The sequence below is a fragment of the Narcine bancroftii genome, chromosome 3 (genome assembly GCF_036971445.1).
Source record: "Narcine bancroftii isolate sNarBan1 chromosome 3, sNarBan1.hap1, whole genome shotgun sequence".
NCBI classification, from domain to species: domain Eukaryota; kingdom Metazoa; phylum Chordata; class Chondrichthyes; order Torpediniformes; family Narcinidae; genus Narcine; species Narcine bancroftii.
Genome location: NC_091471.1, coordinates 6,170,312 through 6,191,838, shown reverse-complemented (window position 1 = coordinate 6,191,838; position 21,527 = coordinate 6,170,312). Strand labels below are relative to the sequence as shown.

Genomic DNA, 21,527 nt, shown 5'->3' with positions numbered 1-21,527 from the left:
CAAGACACTGAAGTGGCTGATTAAAAAGGAATCAGCTGTGAAGGTCCTGGAACAACAAATCTCTCTCTGAAAACCAACAAGAACCTTCCTGAGCAGTAACCATTTACTTTTCAAGCACCAAAGCCTGGTGAACTTTATAAATGTTAAATTCTGTGCACAGTATAAGAATTGTCAGCAACCAGTGAACTTGGAAGAATGAGAAGTGAGATCGGACTTTAAACCAAGGAACTTTTCTGAACTTACAAACGCACATTACATACACGAGTTCTTAGAATTAGAGGGGGGGTTAAGTTAGGTTAGTTAAGTCAATAGTGATAAGTTAAAGTGTGATTCTGTTTTCATGTTTAAAGATAATTAAAAGCAACTTTTTTTAAGTCACCATTTGTCTTGGTGAATATCTATTGCTGCTGGGTTTTGGGATCCTCTGGGCTCGTAACACTAGATTCTCCCTTGAGGAAAGATCCTCTCCACATCCACCTTTTCTTGACCCCTCAGGATCTTGTTTTTCAGTCGCGACCTCTCTAACTTTTCTAAATTCGTGTTGGTACAAGCCTAGTTTGTTCAATCTTTTTGTATGTGGCAACCTTTGTGTTTCAGGTATTGGTCCAGTAAACATTTATCTGTTATCAATGCATTTATATCTTTCCTTGGCATTAGATTTGGAAATGATTTTAAAAAATCAGAATCGGAATGGTGCAGGAAAACTCGAAGGCACGAGGAATTCCAGAGACACGGAGAGGAGACGACAAGAAGGATAAAGATGCAGTGCTGATACTTAACCAGAAACCAGCGTTGGGACCCGTAATGCTGCCGCAAAACAACACATTTCGTGACACATATCATGACCGATTCTGATTATCCCGCACGATTTGTAGTGACCAACGAACCTATCTGCCTGAGCGCCTTTGGAGTGTGAGAAGCAACTGGAGCCCAGGAAGAACGGGTAAACTCCACACAGGCAGCGCTGGAGGGCTGGATTGAACCCAGGCTGATGAGGGTTTAGGGCAGGAGCTCCAACTGCTGCTCCGCAGTTTTGTGACCGATGAGGGTGTATAGTGAAAACTGGCCTTACTTGCAAAGTTCACTTCCGAAATAAAACAGATGCACGATTTCTCCAGAAGATTGAAGGTTCCTTTATTGACATGTAATAGTACAGAACATGGAATATTACATGAAATCGCCTTCTGCCTGCTGTAAGGCAGACAGAGAGTCGCCATTCATGCTGCCCGGCGCCCCCTACATTAAAATAGAATGAGAAGCAAGAGAGAATCCCTTTAGAGTCACTGAGTATGCATGGATTTTCCTTCAGTATCTGCAGCCTCACAGAGCCCTGTTGGATTCATCTTCAACCTGGAGCTCCAGATCAGGAGTGAACCCAGAGGGATGTGCCGGGGCCTTTGGGGTGTTGAAGATCATTTCACCCAAACCTACTCTTCTCTCTCTACCGTATTTTCTCATTGAGTGTTTTTAGATGAGAACATGAAGACTGGCCAAAGGCTTCTCTTGCTATACCTTGGGTTATGAAATCTCCATTTGGATCATTCAGGGGCAGAGTTGTGGTTACATTCCTCAGCTTCATTCGGAGAGGCATCCTTTGCACTGTTAATTTCAATTTACACCCTCCCAGTTGTAAAATGAAGTGCCAAGTTTGGTTGTGAATCAATGAAACAAGGAGGTCCTGCATGGCGATATCAGCGACACATGCCTTTGCCCAGCAGTATCAGTTCCCTCTCGTTATTTTTATCAGCCTTAGCAGAGAACTATTTAAAGAAAAAAAATTCCCTCGTTTTGATTGCCGATTTCCTCCTTTCCCTCTGGAAGAACGTGAGACTTTTGCAGACGCCTGGAACCTAACCCTTTTCATCACGTGCCGTGGACCGTTAACACGTCTAAATTCCATCGACGTGCAGCTAGGCAGACACTAAGGATTCTTGTGAATATTTTTTTGTTCGGCTCCATCCTCTGTTTTTTATTTCCGAAGGGAACAATAATGTTTACTGAGATGGTCTGATTGCAGCAGATGTGGTAATGGTTGTGCTATCAGCCAAACTTCTGTGCAACTTCTCTGCTCCATTGAAAATAGTTTAAATACCTCTTGCCTTGAACATAGAACAGTTCAGAACTGGATATGTGCCAACAATGTTACCAGTCTAAATGAATACCATCACCCAGAATGTGGTCTGTGTCCCTCTATTCTTTGTCTGTTTATGTGTCGGTCTTAATGCATTCGCCACCTCTCCTGAGATCATGTTCCATGCACCAGCCACTCTTTGTGTTAAATACTTGGCTCACACAAATGCTTGCCAGGAACGACCACACTCCACGACTCATCAACAACTCTGTAGTGGAGTGAGTGGAGAGCGGCAAGTTCCTTGGAGTTCACTGAACTAGTGACCTATCGTAGACACTCAACATCTCCTCACTTGTCAGGAAGGCCCAACAGTGACTGCATTTCCTGAGAAGACTGAAGCGGGCAAGGTTACCGGCCACCATCACGTCTATATGAGCTCTATCGAGAGCACCCTGGCCGGCTGCATCACAGTGTGGAATGTTTGCTGCAGAGAAATGGATCGGTGGCCAATCCACAGGACCTAAGAGTGGCAGAGAGGATCACTGGAGTCTCCCCCATCAACATAATCTACTGGGATCGTTGTCTGAAGAGGGCAAGCAAATTCATCATGGACTCCTTCCACCCTGCACACAGCAACTTTCGGCTGCTCCCGTCAGGAAAGAGATACAGGAGGATCAGAGCCAGCGCCACAGGCTGAGGAACAGCTTCTTCCCATGGGCAGTGAGAATGCAGAACGACCAAAGGAACAGCTCGTACTCACCGTCCAAAACTCTCATATGCACAAAACTATATCTATTAATAATTGTCCTGCATGTTGATTGTTTGTCTGTATGTGTGTTATGTCTGGTTGTGTGTCTGCGTGTTTTGCACCGAGGACCGGAGAACGCTGTTTCGTCAGGTTGTACTTGTACAATCAGATGACAATAAATTTGACTTGACACATCACAGAAGTTTTGCTGCAACTGTGCAGGGTACTGGTGAGGCCGCATCTGGAGTACTGAGTGCAGTTCTGGTCTCCTTACTTGAGGAAGGCTTTGGTGATAATGCAGGTGAGGTTCACCAGGTTGATTCCAGAGATGAGGGGGGTTAGCCTATGAAGAGAAATTGAGCCATCTGGGACTGTACTTGCTGGAATTTAGAAGAATGAGATATGATCGAGATGGGTAAAATGTTTCCATGGGTGGGAGAGACGAGAACTAGGGGATATAGCCTCAAGATCCAGGGTAGTAGATTTAGGATGGAGATGAGGAGAAACTGCTTCACCCAGAGGGTGGGGAATCTGGAATTCGCCACCATTGAAGCAGTGGATATTTAATTAAATATTTAATATTTAAGAACAAGGTTGGATAGATTTTTACATTTTTGGGGAATTAAGGGATATGAGGAAAAAGGCGGGAATGTGGAGATGAGTTTGTCATCAGATCAGTCATGATCTCATTGAATGGAGGAACAGGCTCGACGAGCCGGGTGGCTGATTTCTGCTCCTATTTCTTATGTTCTCTTGACTTGGAAAAGACCAGCTAATGTGGTTTGGTTGTGCTGTTTTCAAAGTTGTCCTCGAGGCATTGCAAGCAATAAGCTGCAGCTTTATCACCGAGTCGGGATAATTTTCATTCATCTCCTTCCATCTTCGCAGGAGGAAGCCATTCAAACCCTTGTGACCATTCGTGCATTTAGTAATGTCACTGGTAATCAATACTTGACATCGTCAGTGTTAAAGGAGCCATTTCATCTCCAGTGTCCACATCCATGGTGGGATAAAAGTCCTTCTTGATGGACCTTTATGATTCTTGATTCTCTCAATATCTTGTCTGACAAAATCCATTGATGATCACTCTTCCACATTTCAATCCAAACGTCTGTAGTCTGCTATCGTATTTAGTCTTCCAGGTCATGGTGTTAATCTAGGACTAGTTGCTTCTCTTAAGGTCCTGCAAGTGGGGCTACTATGGAAGGTGATACATTGGATAGAAAATTGGCCTGGTGGAAGGATTAGAATGTGGTAGTGGAGCATTGTTTTCCACCTACTTCTATGACCGCCGGAGATGGTCCACTTACGCCCTCCTCCCTCAACGCCATTCAGGCCCCACATTTCTTTAACCAGAGAGTAGTGGATTTGTGGAATTCATTGCCACATTCAGCTGTGGAGGCCCGATCATTGGGGGAGTTTAAGGAGGAGACTGACAGGTTTCTAATTAGTCAGGGTATCAAGGGATATGGGGAAAAGGCCGGAATTTGGAACTAGATGTGAGAACGGTTTAGCTCAAGGTGGAGTTGCGGTGCAGATTCAATGGGCCGAATGGGCTACTTCTGATCCTTGATCTTGTGAGCTTGTGATTACCATCTGCACTTGCAAATAAACCTTTTTTTGCAATTTACACCTGAAAACCAATCTTTTGTGATTCAGAAGGATAATGTCCCAAATGCAGCCAAATGGAATTTGCCTCAAACATCAGAGGGGAATGAAGCAGGAAAGTCTGCAGTTGTTCTAATTATAGTAAAAGCACAAAAATGCTGGATGAACTCAGCAGTGTTCATTAGAGATGTAGATATATAACCAAAGTTTCGGGCCTTGAAGAAGGGCTCAGGCCTGAAACATTGGTAACATATCTTTTCCTCCTCCAGCATTTTTGTGTTTTTATTTGCCTCGAACATCAATTTGTTTGGCATGGATCATTTGGGCCAAGGGGCCTGTTTCATGTCGCATGCCTCTCTGACTAAGTGCCAAAGAACATCCACAGAGGTTCCAATGCAGGTTTGGCAAAGGATCAGGAGGGGAGCTGGTAGGAACCAGCAGTTGGTGACACTTTTCTCTAAAGATGCCTTTGGTCGCTGATTCTTAGAGATGATGTGCAGAAACTACATTGGCTTAGAATTTTAGACTGGCTGAGAATCCTGATTCAAAATCTTTTTTTTAAAGAAGAGACAATAATTGAATTGAGTTATGTGGATCTGGGGGACAGGTGGAATTGGGACAAAATGTTTGCAGAGCTGGAATAGGCTGCGTTAGCAAATTAGTAGAGACAGATTGAAACAGAGATTTACTGGGTCAAATGTCACTTCTTGTTGCCTCTTTTCTTTGAATGGTTTGAGTCCATAGAAACTTGGACTAGTGATAGAAGGCAGTTTAGCCCGAGGACTGTCTGTATCACACACTCCCACCTTGTGATGGGCCAGAGATGTTGACCGGCAGTTCAAGTCAACTCTCTACATCTCCTCTCGTACCAAATGTTGAATGGCGTGGACGGAGTAGATGTCGAGAGGTTGTTTCCTAAGGTGGGAGAGTCTCGTGAAATTCGTTGTTTTCCGGCAGCATCACAGAGCAAACTTTCATATAAACCACCTTACAACAATAAATACAAAGAGTGTATGAAAAGTCAAAGTGAGGCAGTGTCTTCGTGTCATGGATTATTCAGGAATCTGATGGCAGCAGAGTGAAGAGGGCATGGCCTGAGTGGTGAGGGCCCTTGATAGTAGAGGCTGCTTTATTAAGACACCGCCTTTTGTTGCTGTCCTCGATTGCGTGCCCGTGATGCCGTCGTGTTCCTGCGCCTCTGGAATGTGCCAGTTTGTAGGGTTGACCTGTGGACATCTCGTCACGCTGGAAGACCAACAGCTTTCACCAAGGCAGGTTTCACCGAGATGACGATCTCATAGCAGCCCTTGATGTTTGTCTCAGTATGCATCTGGCGAGCAGGGGGCTTCTCAAGCTCCAGGCGTTCAGAACCAGGGATCGAGGAGGGCTACTTGGATGTTAGGGTTCACTGCTGGACCAGGCAAGAGCCCATGCGAGTATGGAAAAGCAGGATGCGGTGACATCACAGGAGGAGACGGGATCCTCGGACACACGATAATCCTGAAAGGACTCTCATTTTCTTCTCTCTTATGTCAGTGGTGCCTTTTGTGTTCCTTCACAGGGTCAAACAAAGGATAGATTTTTGTGTATTTTTCGTCCATGACAATAAATGGAATCTTGAATCCCACTGCCAGGGCAAGACACAAGAGAGACTGCAGACGCTGGAATCTGGACAACAAACTTAGTGGATCGAGCGACATCAGAAGGAGAAATAGAAATTGCCATCGGCTACGATGAAGAGGTCTTGGTGGTTGTTGGGGAGTTCTTCTCGTGACACATTCTGCTAAATAACAACCTGCTTGGTAAACCATTCCATAGGATCTATCCTGTCGTGCTGGCTACCGTCTGATGGGCTTGTGGACAAAAGTACCTTCAGAATATAGAATGCAGAACAGCACAGTGTAGGAACTGATGGTCGGAAACATTGGTTACCCTTAACTCCCTCGAGATGCTGCGTGACCCGCTGAGTTTCTTCTGCTTGCTTATGTGCAGCACAGGGACCTTACCTCAGCCAGCCATGATGTCAAGCTGACCTGCCTGCTTTTGGGGCCCTCCCTGTCTGTCCATGTGCCTTTTTAAGTGTCTCCTCAATATCACTATTGTATCAGCTTCCACCACCCTCCTTGGCAGCATATTCCAGGCACCTTCTGCAAACTAAATTTACCCCACACACCTCCATTAAACCTTTCTCTTCTCGCCATAAACCTACAACTTCTAGTATTTGATATGTCCACCCGAGAGAAACTTTTCTCACCATATGCTCTGTCTATGCCTCTCTTAATCTTATACACTTCTATCAGGTCATCCCTCAACCTCTGATGCGGAAACAACCCAAGTTTGTCCAATCTCTCCTTCTGGATGATGCACCCCAGTACAGAGAAAAGAAACTTTTTGTTGTTGAACAGAAGCAAATCAGAGTCCTATTTGATTATCTGACTTGCACCATAACAAAGTGCTTGGAGTACAGAAGAGAGAGAGGGACTTGCGGCCTGGTGCTTGGACAACAACCACTCCTTCAATGCCAGCAAGACCAAGGAGCAGGTTGTAGCCTTGCGAAGGAGGGATGGAGTTAGCTGGCGGGTTTAAGTACTCCGGGGTATGCACTTCCAGAGAATTGTCCTGGCCCATCCACTTAAATGAAATGGCCAAGGCAGTGCCCTGACTGAAATTTGGCACGTTTACTTGCATGACTTCGACAGGTGCATCACTGTCAGGGTGCATCGCTGTGTGGGACAGGAACTGCTCTGCCCCAGAGTACAAGAGAAGGTGAGGGCTGTGAACATGACTTAGACCATAAAACACGCTTGTCCCCCCCTTCCCACCGCCCTTCATCAACTCCAGATAAAATTATGAAAGGGATGGATAAGATAGAGGCAGGAAAATTGTTTTCACTGGTAGGTGAGACCAGAACTAGGGGACGCAGCCACAAAATTCAGGGGAGCAGATTCAAGACGGAGATGAGGAAAAACTGTTTTTCCCAGAGAGTTGTGAATCTGTGGAATTCTCTGTCCAGGGAAGCAGTTGAGGTGACTTCATTAAGCATATTTAAGGTTGGGTTAGATAGAATTTTACATAAAAAAGGAATTAAGGGATATAGGGAAAAGGCAGGTGGGTGGAGTTGAGTCAATGAGCAGATCAGCCATGATCTTATTGAATGGCGGAGCAGGCTCAATGGGCCGGATGGCCGACTCCTGCTCCGATTTCTTATGTTCTTGTACAAACCATCTGAGACTCTTATATTCATGGAGAAATATTTATTAATTTATTTGTATAGAAGATTTCGTGTCCGGCATGTTTGTCCGCATGCGTGCTATGTCTCTGTATGTTTTACACCAGGGACCGGAAAATGCTGTTTTGTCACTGACAAAAGACAAAGGAGGAAAAACCCAACACCCAACCCCAACCCACCAATTTTCCCCTGCAACCGCTGCAACCGTGTCTGCCTGTCCCGCATCGGACTTGTCAGCCACAAACGAGCCTGCAGCTGACGTGGACATTTACCCCCTCCATAAATCTTCGTCGACAGCATCGAGTCCACACTGCTGAAGATCCAGCTGCGCTGGGTGGGTCACGTCTCCAGAATGGAGGACCATCGCCTTCCCAAGATCGTGTTATATGGCGAGCTCTCCACTGGCCACCGTGACAGAGGTGCACCAAAGAAGAGGTATAAGGACTGCCTAAAGAAATCTCTTGGTGCCTGCCACATTGACCACCGCCAGTGGGCTGATATCGCCTCAAACCGTGCATCTTGGCGCCTCACAGTTTGGCGGGCAGCAACCTCCTTTGAAGAAGACCGCAGAGCCCACCTCACTGACAAAAGGCAAAGGAGGAAAAACCCAACACCCAACCTCAACCAACCAATTTTCCCCTGCAGCCGCTGCAACTGTGTCTGCCTGACCTGCATCGGACTTGTCAGCCACAAACGAGCCTGCAGCTGACGTGGACTTTTTACCCCCTCCATAAATCTTCGTCCACGAAGCCAAGCCAAAGAAGAAACATGTGCAATCAGATGACAATAAACTTGATAACTTCAGCCTATTAAAATACATCCTACATATGCACATGTACATTGTACAATGTGTATGACAATAAACTTATCATCATTGCTGAATAGATTCTCAAGTTTGACCAGTCATTGTTCATTACTCTTATAACATAACAATTCCCTGCCACTTACTCCCCTCCTCATTCCTTGTGACCACTACACACCCAGTCAATGGTGAGCATTCCTGTCCGCGCTGGCGGAATGTTTGCACTCCCCGCAGCAAGCACTGTCCCTGCCTAGTGTGACCGATGTCATCAATGGGAAGGTGGACACTGTAATTGGAGTCGCTGCATAGTCCCAGACCTGCCACGGCTGGTCCAGCCATTCAAACCTGCTGCTCTCCAAATGGAATGGAAAAGGTTGAATGAGCCACCTCGGGGGATTTTTAATCCTCCCACCCCCCCCCCCCCCCCCCCACCCCAAACATCATGTTTATATTTAAGGATCTCTGTAATAGAGAATTAACCTTGTGAGTAGGATTGATTTGGTTTTCATTGATCCCATGCCACGGAAAATGTATATCATTACCTCTTATTAAAGTCAATCACCATTAATGGTAATAACATCCGGAGTTTGCCCATCAACATATTTCAGAAAATGTGGAGTTCTGGTAAGGATTTAATGGTGTTACGAGTCTGGGGTAATTGGCTCATGTGTGCCAATTCGAGTTCCGTGTGTCTGATAGCTTACCACCAGGAGGGGCACAAGGTTAAGCCAAGGATTTGTGGCCACTCCAGTTCCAAATCTGACTGCAATGATATACAGCTGCTATACGTCGACTGCAGCTCAGCCTTCAGTGCTGGTCAACCCTGGGCCTTTCCACCCCCGTCTGCAAATGGATCCTTAACTTCCTCATCGGAAGACCACAGTCAGTACGAATTGGAAAGAATGTCTCTACCTCACTGACCATCAACACAGGGTGCTTAGCCCACTGCTTTACTCACTATACACCCATGACTGTGGGGCCAGGCACAATTCCAATGCTATCTACAAGTTTGCCGATGACACCTCAGTTGTCGGCAGAGTCACAAGTGGCAATGAGGAAGCGTCCAGGGGAGAGAGAGAGATCAGATCGTTGGCACACCACCACCGTGCACTCAACGTTAGCACATGCAAGGAGATGATTGTGGAGGCGGTCCAGAGAACATGAACCAGTCCTCATTGAGGGCTCAATAGTCAAATTCCTGGGTGTCAACATCTTCGAGGATCTGACCTGGAGCCTCCATGTCGATGCAATCACGAAGATGGCTCGCCAGCGGCTATACTTTTTCAGGGGTTAGAAGAGTCTTAAAAAATGTAGTTTTTTTTTCTTTTTATTCCATTTTTTAAATTGTTAAATATGGGTTTAAATATAGTTTCCATGGATCATATCAATAAATTAGACAGAATTTATCCTTTGTTTAGATCATGGGATTGTCTAATGTAGTTTTTCCTATTTTCTATCCATATGTATAAGATATGGGCTGTTATTTGTTTTATTAATAGAATTTGTTTGTAAGATTTATATGTTAAACCTAATAAAAATATTTTAAAAAGGAAGCGATGTGAAATGGTCTTCGGATTTGACTACAACCATGCGCATCATTATAACTGCAAAGCCATGGGCGTGCCTGTCCTGTGAAGTGGCAGCCAAAGGTCAGCTTCAGCATTTGGCTCCGTGTTAGGAAGCTGTGAGTTCAAGATATTAGCAGCCAATGCATTCTGGTGCTCATGCTGAGAGAGTGCAGAACTTGTCGGAGGTGCCATTCCTCAGATGAGGTGATGGACTCTCTGGTAAATGTGAGATCTTCTGTGCCACTCTTTCAGGGAAGTTCTCCCATTACTCGGGGTGTTATTTATAACCCAAGTTCAGATTATCTGCTGATTGCCACATAACCGGTCCTGGCTAACTTTAGAAGATGATGAGGAAATCAGCATCTCCTCATTTGTTTTGTTTTCATTTGTTGATGGATGGTAGACATTACCGGCAACTTCAGCTTTCATTGCTCGTCTCACGCTGACCTCATGATTTGAGTTTCCCGGTCATTTAAGAATTGGTGGAAATCTGCAATTTTAATATGGACCAAACATTTAAGGAGGGTCAATTTTCATCCCTGGAAGATTATTGTGAATGAGTGGGATTTTCACAGCAATGCGCAAATCTTTTCTTTACATTTTTATGTATTATCAATTTTATTCACAGTTCCAGTCTCCTTACTGACTACTGTTAGAAAAGGTACGGTCATACACTTTGGTAGAAGATAAAGATAGTTAGACTACTATTTAGATGGGGAGAAAATTCAACGTTTGGAGGTGCATAGGGAACCCTCATGCAGGATATCTTAACGGTTATCATCCAGGTTGAGACGGTGGTGAAGAAGGCGAATGCAATGCTGGCATTCATTTCTAGAAGAATAGCATACAAGAGCAGGGATGAGACTCTATAGGGCACTGGTGAGTCCTCACTTGGAGTACTGTGGACAATTTGGGGGGGTCTTATTTGAGAAGAGACGTGCCATCGTTGGAGAGGTTTCAGAGAAGATTTGATACCAGGAATGAAAGGGTTAGCAATATGAGGAACATTTGTTGGCTCTTGGATTGCACTTGTTGAAGAACAGATGGATGAGGGCGGGACCTCTTGGAAATATTTTGATTGTTGGAAGGCCTGGGCAGGGTAGATATGGTGAGGCTGTTTCCCATAGAAGGGGAGTCTAGAACAAGAGGGCATAACTTCAAGATAAAAGGGCATCAATTTAAAACAGATGTGGAGAAATTTCTTTAGCCAAAGGGTCACGAGTCTGGAACTTGTTGCCACAGGAGGCCGTGGAAGCGAGGCTGTTGGGTGTATTTAAGGCAGAGATTGACAGGTATTTGACTCGTCAGAGCATCAAGGTTACGGGGAGAAAGCTGAGGAGTGGGGCTGAGTGGGAGGATGGATCAGCTCATGATAGAATGGTGGAGAAAACTCGATGGGCCGATGCTCCTATATCTTGTGATCTTGTGAGCAGGTTGGTTGTGGAAATGAAGGGTCATCTTTTGAGGAGAGATTGGGTAGCCTAGGACGACTCTCTTTGGAGTTTAGAAGGATGATGGGGGAATATTATAAAAACAAAATTATGAAAGAAAGAGGTAAGATAGAAGCAGGGACGCTGTGTCCACTGGTAGGTGAGACTATAATTGGGGACATAACCCCAAGACTCATGGGAGTAGATTGAAGACAGAGGAGGAGGAACTGCTTCTCCTCAAGTGTATGAATCTGTGGGATTATCTGTCCAAGGAAGCAGAAGGCTGCCTCATTGAATGGGTTTAAGACACAGATTTTTGAAGAAAAGGGGAATGAAGGTTATAGGGTCGGTGGAGCCGAGTCCGCGGCCACATCAGCCACGACCTTATTGAATGGCTGAGCAGGCTCGACGGGCCAGATGGCCGACTCCTGCTCCTAATTCTGATGTCGCTTTCTTATTTATTTGAAATTCACCATCTGCGGGTGGGATTTGAATCTTCAGATAAGCAGACGTGACCTCTGGAAACTGGTCCAGAATGACTCATTTGGCTACTACCTTACCATACCACATTCCAGCAGAGATATTGTTTCGTTGGCTTTCAAGCACATCCTGAGGTTTTCAAAGCCTCAAGAGGAATTTGGGCCTTCTGAGTGGCAACTCACCAAGCTTTATTTCTGCTGCTTCCCAGCTTTCGCATGCCGGGGGAATAGTCTTTGTTATCAGAAAAAACACAGTGCTGGGGAAACTCAGCAGATCAAACTGTGTTCTTTAGGATAAAGATACAAAACCAGTGTTTTGGGCTTGAGCCCCACACCAAGGCAGTTATCAACCTGGCTTTGCAAAGGTGGGTGCGGGACATTTGTTTGAGATTCACTGCAGTTAACCCCGTAAGACAGGCATGATCACATTTTGTCACTGCAGACTGCACAGGAACTGGTCCCCCCGCACCCCCACCACTGTGAGTGAATTCTGTGATGTGATAAAGAGATGGATGGATGGGAAGACTCAGTCTGTAATCTCATCTCCTTTGTGGTCTGCATGCATTCTTCGAATCCCCAGTTGTGATTACAGGCTTGACAAGAGTCCAGACCTTCTGTAAATTTTCAGGAACTTGTTTTAGTCTGAACTACTTGGGAGGTTTGATTTCTTTATTTCATGTGGCCTATCATCCCAAATAAATGTCTGAAGTCTTTTCAACATACCAGAGAAATGGGCAACCCAGCCTACCATCAGAAAAGAGGTGTAGGTGCCACAAGACTCCCACTACCAGGTTCAGGAACAGCTGCTACCCCTCCACCATCAGACTCCTCAACAACAAATTCTCTTGGAAACTCATTTTGCACTTTATTGATTTTTTAACAATTCTGTCAGATTTGCAGTCATTTTGTTCACATTCATAATCTTTTTACAGTTCTTTGTTTAATCTATATGCAGGGTACAGTTTTTTTTTGCGCAACCAATAAGTGGTAATTCTTCCTCACCCATGGAAAAAAGATTCACAGGGTTGTATGTGATGTCATGTATGTACTCTGACAATAAATCTGAAATCAGGGCTCATGTTTTTTCTCTCCTCTGTATTGCACAGTCAGTTATTTACATTTCTTTATATGTTCACATGTGTATGTTGTGTACAGATTTTTGGCCTTACCAATGAATAGTAATTTTGCCTTGCCCGCAGAACAAATAATCTCAGGGTTGTATGTGATGTCATGTATGTAGCCTGACAGTAAATCTGAAATGGTTCTTAGCTGTGAATTGATTCAGGATCTTTTATTTCTCATCACTCTGCTACCATCGGGAAAAAGGTCCAGGAGCCTAAAGACGAGCACTCAGCGACACAAGGTCAGCTTCTTCCCCGCTGCCATCAGATTCCTGAATGATCATTGAACCAAACACACTGCCTGACTTTTCGTGCAGTATTATTTAAATTTTTTTATAGTAATGTTGTAAGATGGTTATAATATGAATGTTTACGCTATGATGCTGTCGCAAAACACCGAATTTCATGACTTGTTTATGACAATAAGTCCTGATTCTGATTCTGAGTATCATCACTCAGAGAAGGAAATTTGCTCTTTTTTTCTGACATGACATAGAAAGGGGACATTTGTACCTCTTTGCTGAGTGCAGATTTGCCAAGAGTGTGTGGAGAAGGATGCAAGGGTCCTTGTCTCGGTTCAACCCCACCAGCATAATAACAGAGGACTCTGTTCTACAGGCTGTTCCCAGGGACACACACAGAGTCAGACACCCAGAACTGCTGGAAGACCATCAATTTGGTGAAAGACACACTTTTGTCTGCCCGAAACCTGTTGGACTTACACCACACTGAGGTGTCAGTGAGAGAATGCAGCCGACTGGCACTTGCCAGGCTGCAGGAATGCCTGCTGAGGGACACACTGAGGCTTGGTGCAGTCGACATGAGGGCGCTGTGGGGAAGGATCACAGTCTAGAGTCCTTCTGTTACCGGGCATTGAGGGGCTGAGACTGAGGATGAACAACAGAGGAGGGGTGTAACGCAAGGTGCCATAGCGGTGGTAATGGTGTAAATGGAATCAAATTTCAGATTCTGATTTCAGATTTATTGTCAGAGTATATAGATGACATCACATACAACCCTGAGGTCGAATTAGCACTTATTGGTCGTGCGAAAAAAAACTGCACTCAACAAATACATGTAAAAAAAAATTACTGAACTGACTATGCAATACAGAGAAAAAAATCAATAAAATGCACAAGTAAGAGTCTTTAAATGGATCCCTGATTGAGTTTGTCATTGAGGAGTCTGATGGTGGAGGGGGAGCAGCTGTTCCTGAACCTAGTGGTACGAGTCCTGTGGCACCTACACCTCTTTCCTGACGGCAGCAATGAGAACCAAGTGGGCGCTGGGTGGTGTGAATCCTTGATGATTGCGGCTGCTTTTCGACGGTCGCGTTTCCAGTAAATGTTCTCGATGGTTGGGGGTGGGGGGTAGGGTTTTGCCTGTGATGCCCTGGGCTGTGTCCATTACCTTTTGCAGGGCTTTCCACTCTATAGCAGACCGTGATGCAGCCAGTCAGCACATTTTCCAGCACACATACGTAGAAATTTGCCTTGATGGACTGAATCTCCTCCTGTGATGATACAAAGCTTGTGCGGATTGTGAGGAGGGTCTTCTTCTTTGGCTTGGCTTCGCGGATGAAGATTTATGGAGGGGTAATGTTCACGTCAGCTGCAGGCTCATTTGTGGCTGACAAGTCCGATGCGGGACAGGCAGACACGGTTGCAAGGGAAAATTGGTTGGTTGGGGTTGGGTGTAGAGCGGCTTCATAGGCTGTGAATGGAAAAGGTGTTGGCAAATGGAATACAATTGAGAAGGCTCAGAAGATGTGAACTTTGGTGGAATCAAATGCAACGCCTTTAGATTTTTCCTCCATAAATGAGTGTCTAACAGAGATCACTAGAAATCAAGGGTAGCAAGGCACAGGGAATGTATGGATATGAAAGTAAGGCGGGAACGGACTGAAAGGTTTTCCTTTTCAAAATAATTTATTATGAATAAAGTATTTTTGGTTTAAAAATGCCCACGTGGAACCATGCCAGATCCTGTCAGCTTCATTCCCCTTCCTTATTTCCTTAAGGCCTTGCTGATTTATTATTTTCTCATATGCCCCTGATTCTTTTACAACTTATTTGCACTGAGGGATAATTTACTACAGCCAGTTAACGTACCACAGCACATCTGTGGGATGCCCTACCCAGTGTGGCCTTCACATGACCCCAGAACCACCACTGTGGTTTTCTCCTTGCTGTCTTCTCATTTCAGGGGTAATTAAAGAGGATGATAAATGTTGTCATTGCAAGCCATGTCTGTATCGCACGAACACCTTCCTTTCCCCACCGGGAAGGATTTCAGATTTATTGTCAGAGCTCATACATGCCATCACATACAACACTGAGATTCTTTTTTTCTGAAGGTGAGGCCGATTTACCACCTACTGGGAGAGAGAAAAAAAACATGTGTGCAACATACACATGCAAATAGATAACAAAATCTAAACAAACTGACTGTGCAATACAGAGAGAATGAAAAACTTTCAACAAGGTGCAAAAGTAAGAGTCTTTAAATTGAGTTTGTCGTTGAGGAGTCTGATGGTGGAGGGGGAGCAGCTGTTCCTGAACCTGGTGGTGAGTGCCTTGTGGCACCTAGACCTCTTTCCTGATGGCAGCAGCGAGAACCGGGCGAGTGCTGGGTGGTGTGGATCCTTGATGATTGCAGCTGCTCTCCAACGTCAGCGTTCCCTGTAGCTGTTCTCGATGGTGGGGAGGGTTTTGCCTTTGATGTCCTGGGTTGTATACATTACCTTTTGCTGAGTTTTCCGCTTAGGGCGTGTTGATATTCTCCTACAAGACCGTGATGAAGCCGATTCTTTCTCCACCTGAAAGGAAGGTGTAAGCAGAAGAAATCAGGCTTGCTGAAAAGGGATTAAGATCGGTATATGAGGGAAAATAATTTGCTGGACTTCAGGGAGAAGTGGGAAGGAATAGCACTTCTCGACACCAAGATGGACTGAACCTCCCCCTCCTGTGATGAAACATAGCTGGCAGTTGGTGTGGATTGTGAGAGGATAAAGAGAGACTTCAAAGGCTGTTAATGGGAAAGTGTTGGCAAATGGAATACAATCAAGGAGGATCAGAAGTTGTGAACTTTGGTGGAATCAACAGCAAAGTCTTTGGACTTTCCATCAAGAGGCCAGTGACTGACAGAGACCAATACTTATTTGAATGTCAAGGGACAAGGGGTTAGAGGGTCATGGCATCTCATTGAAATATTTCAAATTAAGTTTAAATTTAGACATACAGCACCATGACAGGCCATTTTGGCCCACAAGCCCATGCCACCCAAATACACCCAATTGACTTACAACGCCCGGTATGTTTCAAACAGTTCCCGGAGGAAACCCATGTAGACACGGGGAGAATTTACACACTCCTTACAGACAGCGCAGGATTCGAACCCTAGTCCAGATTGTTGGTGCTGTAATAGCGTTGTGCTAGCCGCTACACCAACCGTGCCACCCACAATGGTTAATTTCGAAAGGCCTGGACAGTAGATGTAGAAAGGTTGTTTTCCCTGGTGGGAGAGTCTAGGACAAGAGGACACAACTTCAGGATTGAAGGGCACCCATTAGAACAGGAATTTCTTTAACCAGAGGATGGTAAATCTGTGGAATTTGTTGCCATAGGCGGTTGTGGAGACCAGGTCATTGGTAGTATTGAAGGAAAAGGTTCTTGATCCACTGGGGCATCAAAGGTTATGGGGAGAAAGCCGGGCAGTGGGGCTGAGTGAGGAAATAGATCAGCTCATGATTAAATGGTGGGGCAGACTCGATGGGATGAGTAGCCTATTTATGCTCCAAGACGTATGGTCTAGTCCAGAAAGGGACACTGAGGTCGAAGATGAGCCTTAGTCTTATTGAACAGCTGAGATAGCGCACGATATTGAAGGTCCAACTCCAGCTTTTATTTCTAATGACATCACATTCACAAACGGCATGAATTCTGGTTGCTCGTTGCCCTGAAATGTTGATGCCCTGTCTGGCTCAGAAGCACCTGATGTTTCTTCCTGTAATGCTGCAACACCCAACCTTTTGTTAAACTAGAGGTCTTATTTGGGCATGAGTTTATGCCAAGCCTAACTCTTTTACTGAAACCTTGAGGAAGGGCTCAGACTCGAAACGCCGGTTATATATCTTTACCTCCTATATCTTTACCTCCTTGTTGAGTTTCTCCCAGCATCTCTGTGGTAGCAGCATTGGATTGGGCCGAACTCCATGCCAGGCTTTCTTGTTACATCATTAAGTTTTGTATGCCACCGAGAGCTACTCTATTATAGCGTTCTGGCTCCCAGTTAGATCATAAATAAATTAATTCAAGTGTGGGTGGCAAGGCGCTATTTTTAAAACCATGGGCCACTGGTGGGAGCGAGGTCTTGCACACTTGTTTTCATCGGTCAGGACACTGAGTCTCTCTCTTATCTCACTGGGGCCACGCATTCCACATTCTCTTCAAACTCAAGAGTTTATTTAAAAATTTATTTTTAAAAATGCTGTGTTGGTGTATTAATTGAATAACTTCCAATAGTCCCAACGTTCTGTCAGTGACGTACCAAAGCCCTGAGTAAGGAGGGTTAAGGAGATTAAGGCACTCTCACGGTGGAGAGTGGGTGTTTCAGTGAGATTCATTACATTGCATTGAGAATTAAAAACCCACTGCAAGGAAAAGCATCAGTTGTGATTTATGTGAAAAGTGGAAACTGCTTGAGGGGCTGGTGGTCGCTGATATTTCTAGATTATAGAAGTGGCAATTTCTGTGAAATTACGTTGGTGTCATTAGGATGACCAGCATTTATTGGCCATCTCTAATTCCCATGAACGTGATGGTGAGACACCTTGAACTGCTGCAGTCTTTCTGGTCAAGAGGAAGGAAGTTCAGAGGAAAGCACTGTTGATGTATTTTAAGGCCAGAACGGTGTATAACGTGGAGGAGAATCTTGCAGCTCGTTTTGTTCGGGTGTGCCCGCTTGTACGGGACAGCCTGAAGAATAATTTTTTTTCCCCCAAACAACTACCAGGCTCTTGAACCTCGCCAAAGTTAAAATCTGCAGATGCTGGGGTCTGGTATCACACACAAGCTGGAGAAACTCAGCAGATCATGCAGTGTCCTTCAGAAGAAAGGCAATCAACATTTCGGGCCTGAGCCCTTCATCAGGAAGTTTACCATAAAACTATTCAAGGACCATCAAAAGGTCTGGGTTTTCCATTGAAAGATGGCTTTTTTGGACTAACTGCAACCGTGAAAATGTATTTATCGATCCTTTTATACTTATTATCTATTTTTCTACCTCATGGCATGATATAGTAATCTAAATTATCTTTATTGTTGATGCACCTTACATACCTGTGTGGCTGCAGCTCATTGGAATTTCGGTGTCTCTCTGCCTTGTACTTAAGTATATGACAATAAACACTCATGTATCATACCGTTGTCTAACCCTTGTGGGGCTGCGTGGTGCATCGGTGTTACAGCGCCAGCGACCCAGGTTCGAATTTGGCGCTGCCTCTAAGTTTCTACGTTTTCCCCCGTGTCTTCATGGGTTTCCGCCAGATGCTCCGGTTTCCTCCCACCCTTCAAGGCATTACTGGATTTGTATGTCATTTGTGTGTAATTGGGCATGTAATGGACCTGTTACCGTGCTGTATGTCTAAATTTAAAAATGTAAACATGCTGACAGAGAGAAAGGCGCAATGCTGGAGAAATTCTGCAGGTCACACAGCGTACTTTATGTAGCACAGATAAAGATACAGAACTAACGTCTCGGGCTTGAGCAAAGGTATGAGTGAAATGCCTGAATAAAATGGTGAGGGGGGGGGAGTGACGGAGGTGGGGGAGGAGCACAGACCCATAGGCAATAGTTCCTAGGTGGATCAGGGAGGGAGGGCACACCAGCAAACAGAGGGACTGGGAATGGCTCTGTGAATAGAGAAAGAAGGAAGAGGTTGGAGAGGTGTGATTGGTTTGGCTGGATGTAGCGCTGCACTGTTGCCAGTGAAATTAGCCTCACTGAAGTAGGCTCACCTCCTCTCAGCAAACTCTTATTTAAACAGCAGCGAGAGTATTGAATACCACACAGGCAGGATTGGTGGGAGGAAGAGGGAGTTGGTAGAAAAAATACATGGATGGAAAAATATGAATGATGGATGCTGCATAATCTTCCTCCTGGGTGCGCCAGGAACAGCTTGTGCAAGATCAATCTTCCATTGGAGGAAGTTCTCTGACAGTCCAAGAGTTCCTGGAGTTATGCAAGCAGATTAATAGATTCAGAGGTGAAAAAGGAGATTTTAGATTGATCCCAAATTTATTAAAGCAAAGATATAATGCTGAAGCCCTCATAAGGTGCTGGTCAGACCGCATTTGGAGTATTGTTAGCAATTTTGGGCCTCTTATTTAAGGAAGAATGTTCTGGTGTTGGAGAGGGTCCAGAGAAGGTCTTCGAGAATGAGAGGGTTAACATGTGAGGAACATTTGATTCTGGACAAGTACTCACAGGAGAGTGGTGGTGGGGGGGTGGGTTTCATTGAAACATTCTGAAGGGCTGAACAGAGTGGATGTGGATATGTTTCCAGCTGTGGGAGAGTCCAGGACCAGATGGCAAAGCCTCAGAATGAAAGGACATCACTTTAGAACAAAGATGGGGAGAAGTTTCTTCAGCCAGTGGCTGGAGAATCTGTAGATATCGTTGAAATTCATTATTGGGTTCATTTAAAGCAGATGTTGATAGGTATGAGGGGGAAAGGCAGGAGAAAGGGGGTGAATGAAAGACTATGTCAGCTATGATTCGAATAGTGGAGCAGACTCGATGGGCAGAATGGCCTAATTCTGTTTTTCTCTCTCTTGTGGTCTTAAAATCAGATAGTTGATATCAAGTAAAATTAAAATATGTCATGAGCTCTACTTTTAAGTTAATTTGAGCACCCGGAGGAAACTCGCGCGAACACAGACCTTACCGACTGCAGCAGATGCGAATCTGGGTGGCTGGCACTGCAGTAGCATTGCGTTAACTCTAACTGTCCCATCAACAATAAAGTGCCTTAATCTCCTTAACCCTCCTTACGCAGGGCTTTGGTACGTCACTGACAGAACGTTACACTTGGGTATAATTTTTAAATAAACTCTTGAGTTTGAAGAGAATGTGGAATGCGTGGCCCCAGTGAGATAAGAGAGAGACTCAGTGTCCTGACTGACGAAAACAAGTGTGCAAAGTCCTTCTTCAGCACCCTCTATTGCGACTTTCACAGAACTATGGATCTGTGGTCCAAATCCCTCTGTTCCACAGCACAACCCAGGAGCATTCATGGTGTAAGTCCTGCCCTGGTTTAACGCACCAAAGTGCCACACCTCGCACCTGTTCGAGGTGTATTCCATCTGCCGTTCCTCAGCCCACTTTCCCAGTTCACCTGGATCCTCAGACAACCCTCTTCACTGTCCACTATACCACCAAGTGGTGTCATCCGAACTCCTACTGGACCTGTTAACTACGTTGTCATTCCCAACCGTTGATGTAGTTGATAGACAATGCAGCACCGATCCCTGCAGCAATGGCACAAATTCCAATGTGAATAAACAATCATCCATTACCTCATTTTCTCTCTTCCATCAAGGCAAATCTATATTCAGTTGGATCCCATGACGTGTGACCTTCAGAGCAGCCTACCATGCAGGACCTTGTCAAAGGCCTTGTTAAGGTTGTAGGCAACATCTACCACCTTGTCCTCATTAATCTTCTTGGTCACCTCTTAAAAAAAACTGAAATCAAACTCAAGAGATTTGTGCGTGATGGGAACTTGACTCCGCACTTGACTTATACCGGCCCTGCCCTGGTTGTGTTTGGTGGGGCAATGCGGATGGGACCTTTCTCTGGATTGAACTCAAACTGTCCACGTATTGGGCGACTTTGATTGGATCGTGTGGAGGGAGCTTTACAACCTGCCCTGCCTTGGGAGTGTTCCGTGCTGGGTGTTAGCTTGGTGAAATGGAAAACTGAAGAACTTTCAATTCACAAAGTTTAAATGCTCAAAGCCTGTGAGTGATTTAGTGTTAAGAGGTAACATTTCAGAGAACATTAACCCATCGTGGGACTCTTATCCCTCAGATTTCTCCAAGTCTGGGGACACAACTTATTAAAAGCTGCGATCCCATAAGGGATGTCTGGTTGCATGTGTTGAGGAAGGAGGCCAAACCCAAAACATACAGGTCTGGCATTGTCCTGTTAATTTCCAACAGCTGCAGCAGACCTGTCTTTTATAACAGATATCTGCCTGAAGCTTTTGAAGTTTTTATGGAAGTGCTCCATTGATTGACAGTGTTATTGATTGATATGGATGCGAGCCATGCACTAAGTTTCACCTTCTCTCTTTTTTTGTGTGTGTGTTGTTTCATGTGTTTGACAGGTACTAAGTGCCCAAGATCTGGTGGACTTTTCCCCCGTGTACAGATGTTTGCACATATATACTGCACGGGTAAGTCAGCTGG

The 21,527-nt window shown here is 45.0% G+C and overlaps 1 protein-coding gene across 7 annotated transcripts in view; it reads left to right on the top strand.

Annotated features, from left to right (window-relative positions):
* The window catches only part of exoc6b (exocyst complex component 6B), an 866,329-nt gene that overhangs the window by 340,250 nt on the left and 504,552 nt on the right, over positions 1 to 21,527 (top strand). For all 7 annotated transcript variants that reach the window (XR_011353246.1, XM_069923433.1, XM_069923435.1 and 4 more), the window contains exon 8: positions 21,446 to 21,514. Coding sequence is in view for 6 of the 7 variants with exons in the window: in XM_069923433.1 (XP_069779534.1) it covers positions 21,446 to 21,514 (69 nt within the window). In the remaining variant the exon portion in view is untranslated. The remainder of the gene's footprint in view (positions 1 to 21,445; positions 21,515 to 21,527) is intronic.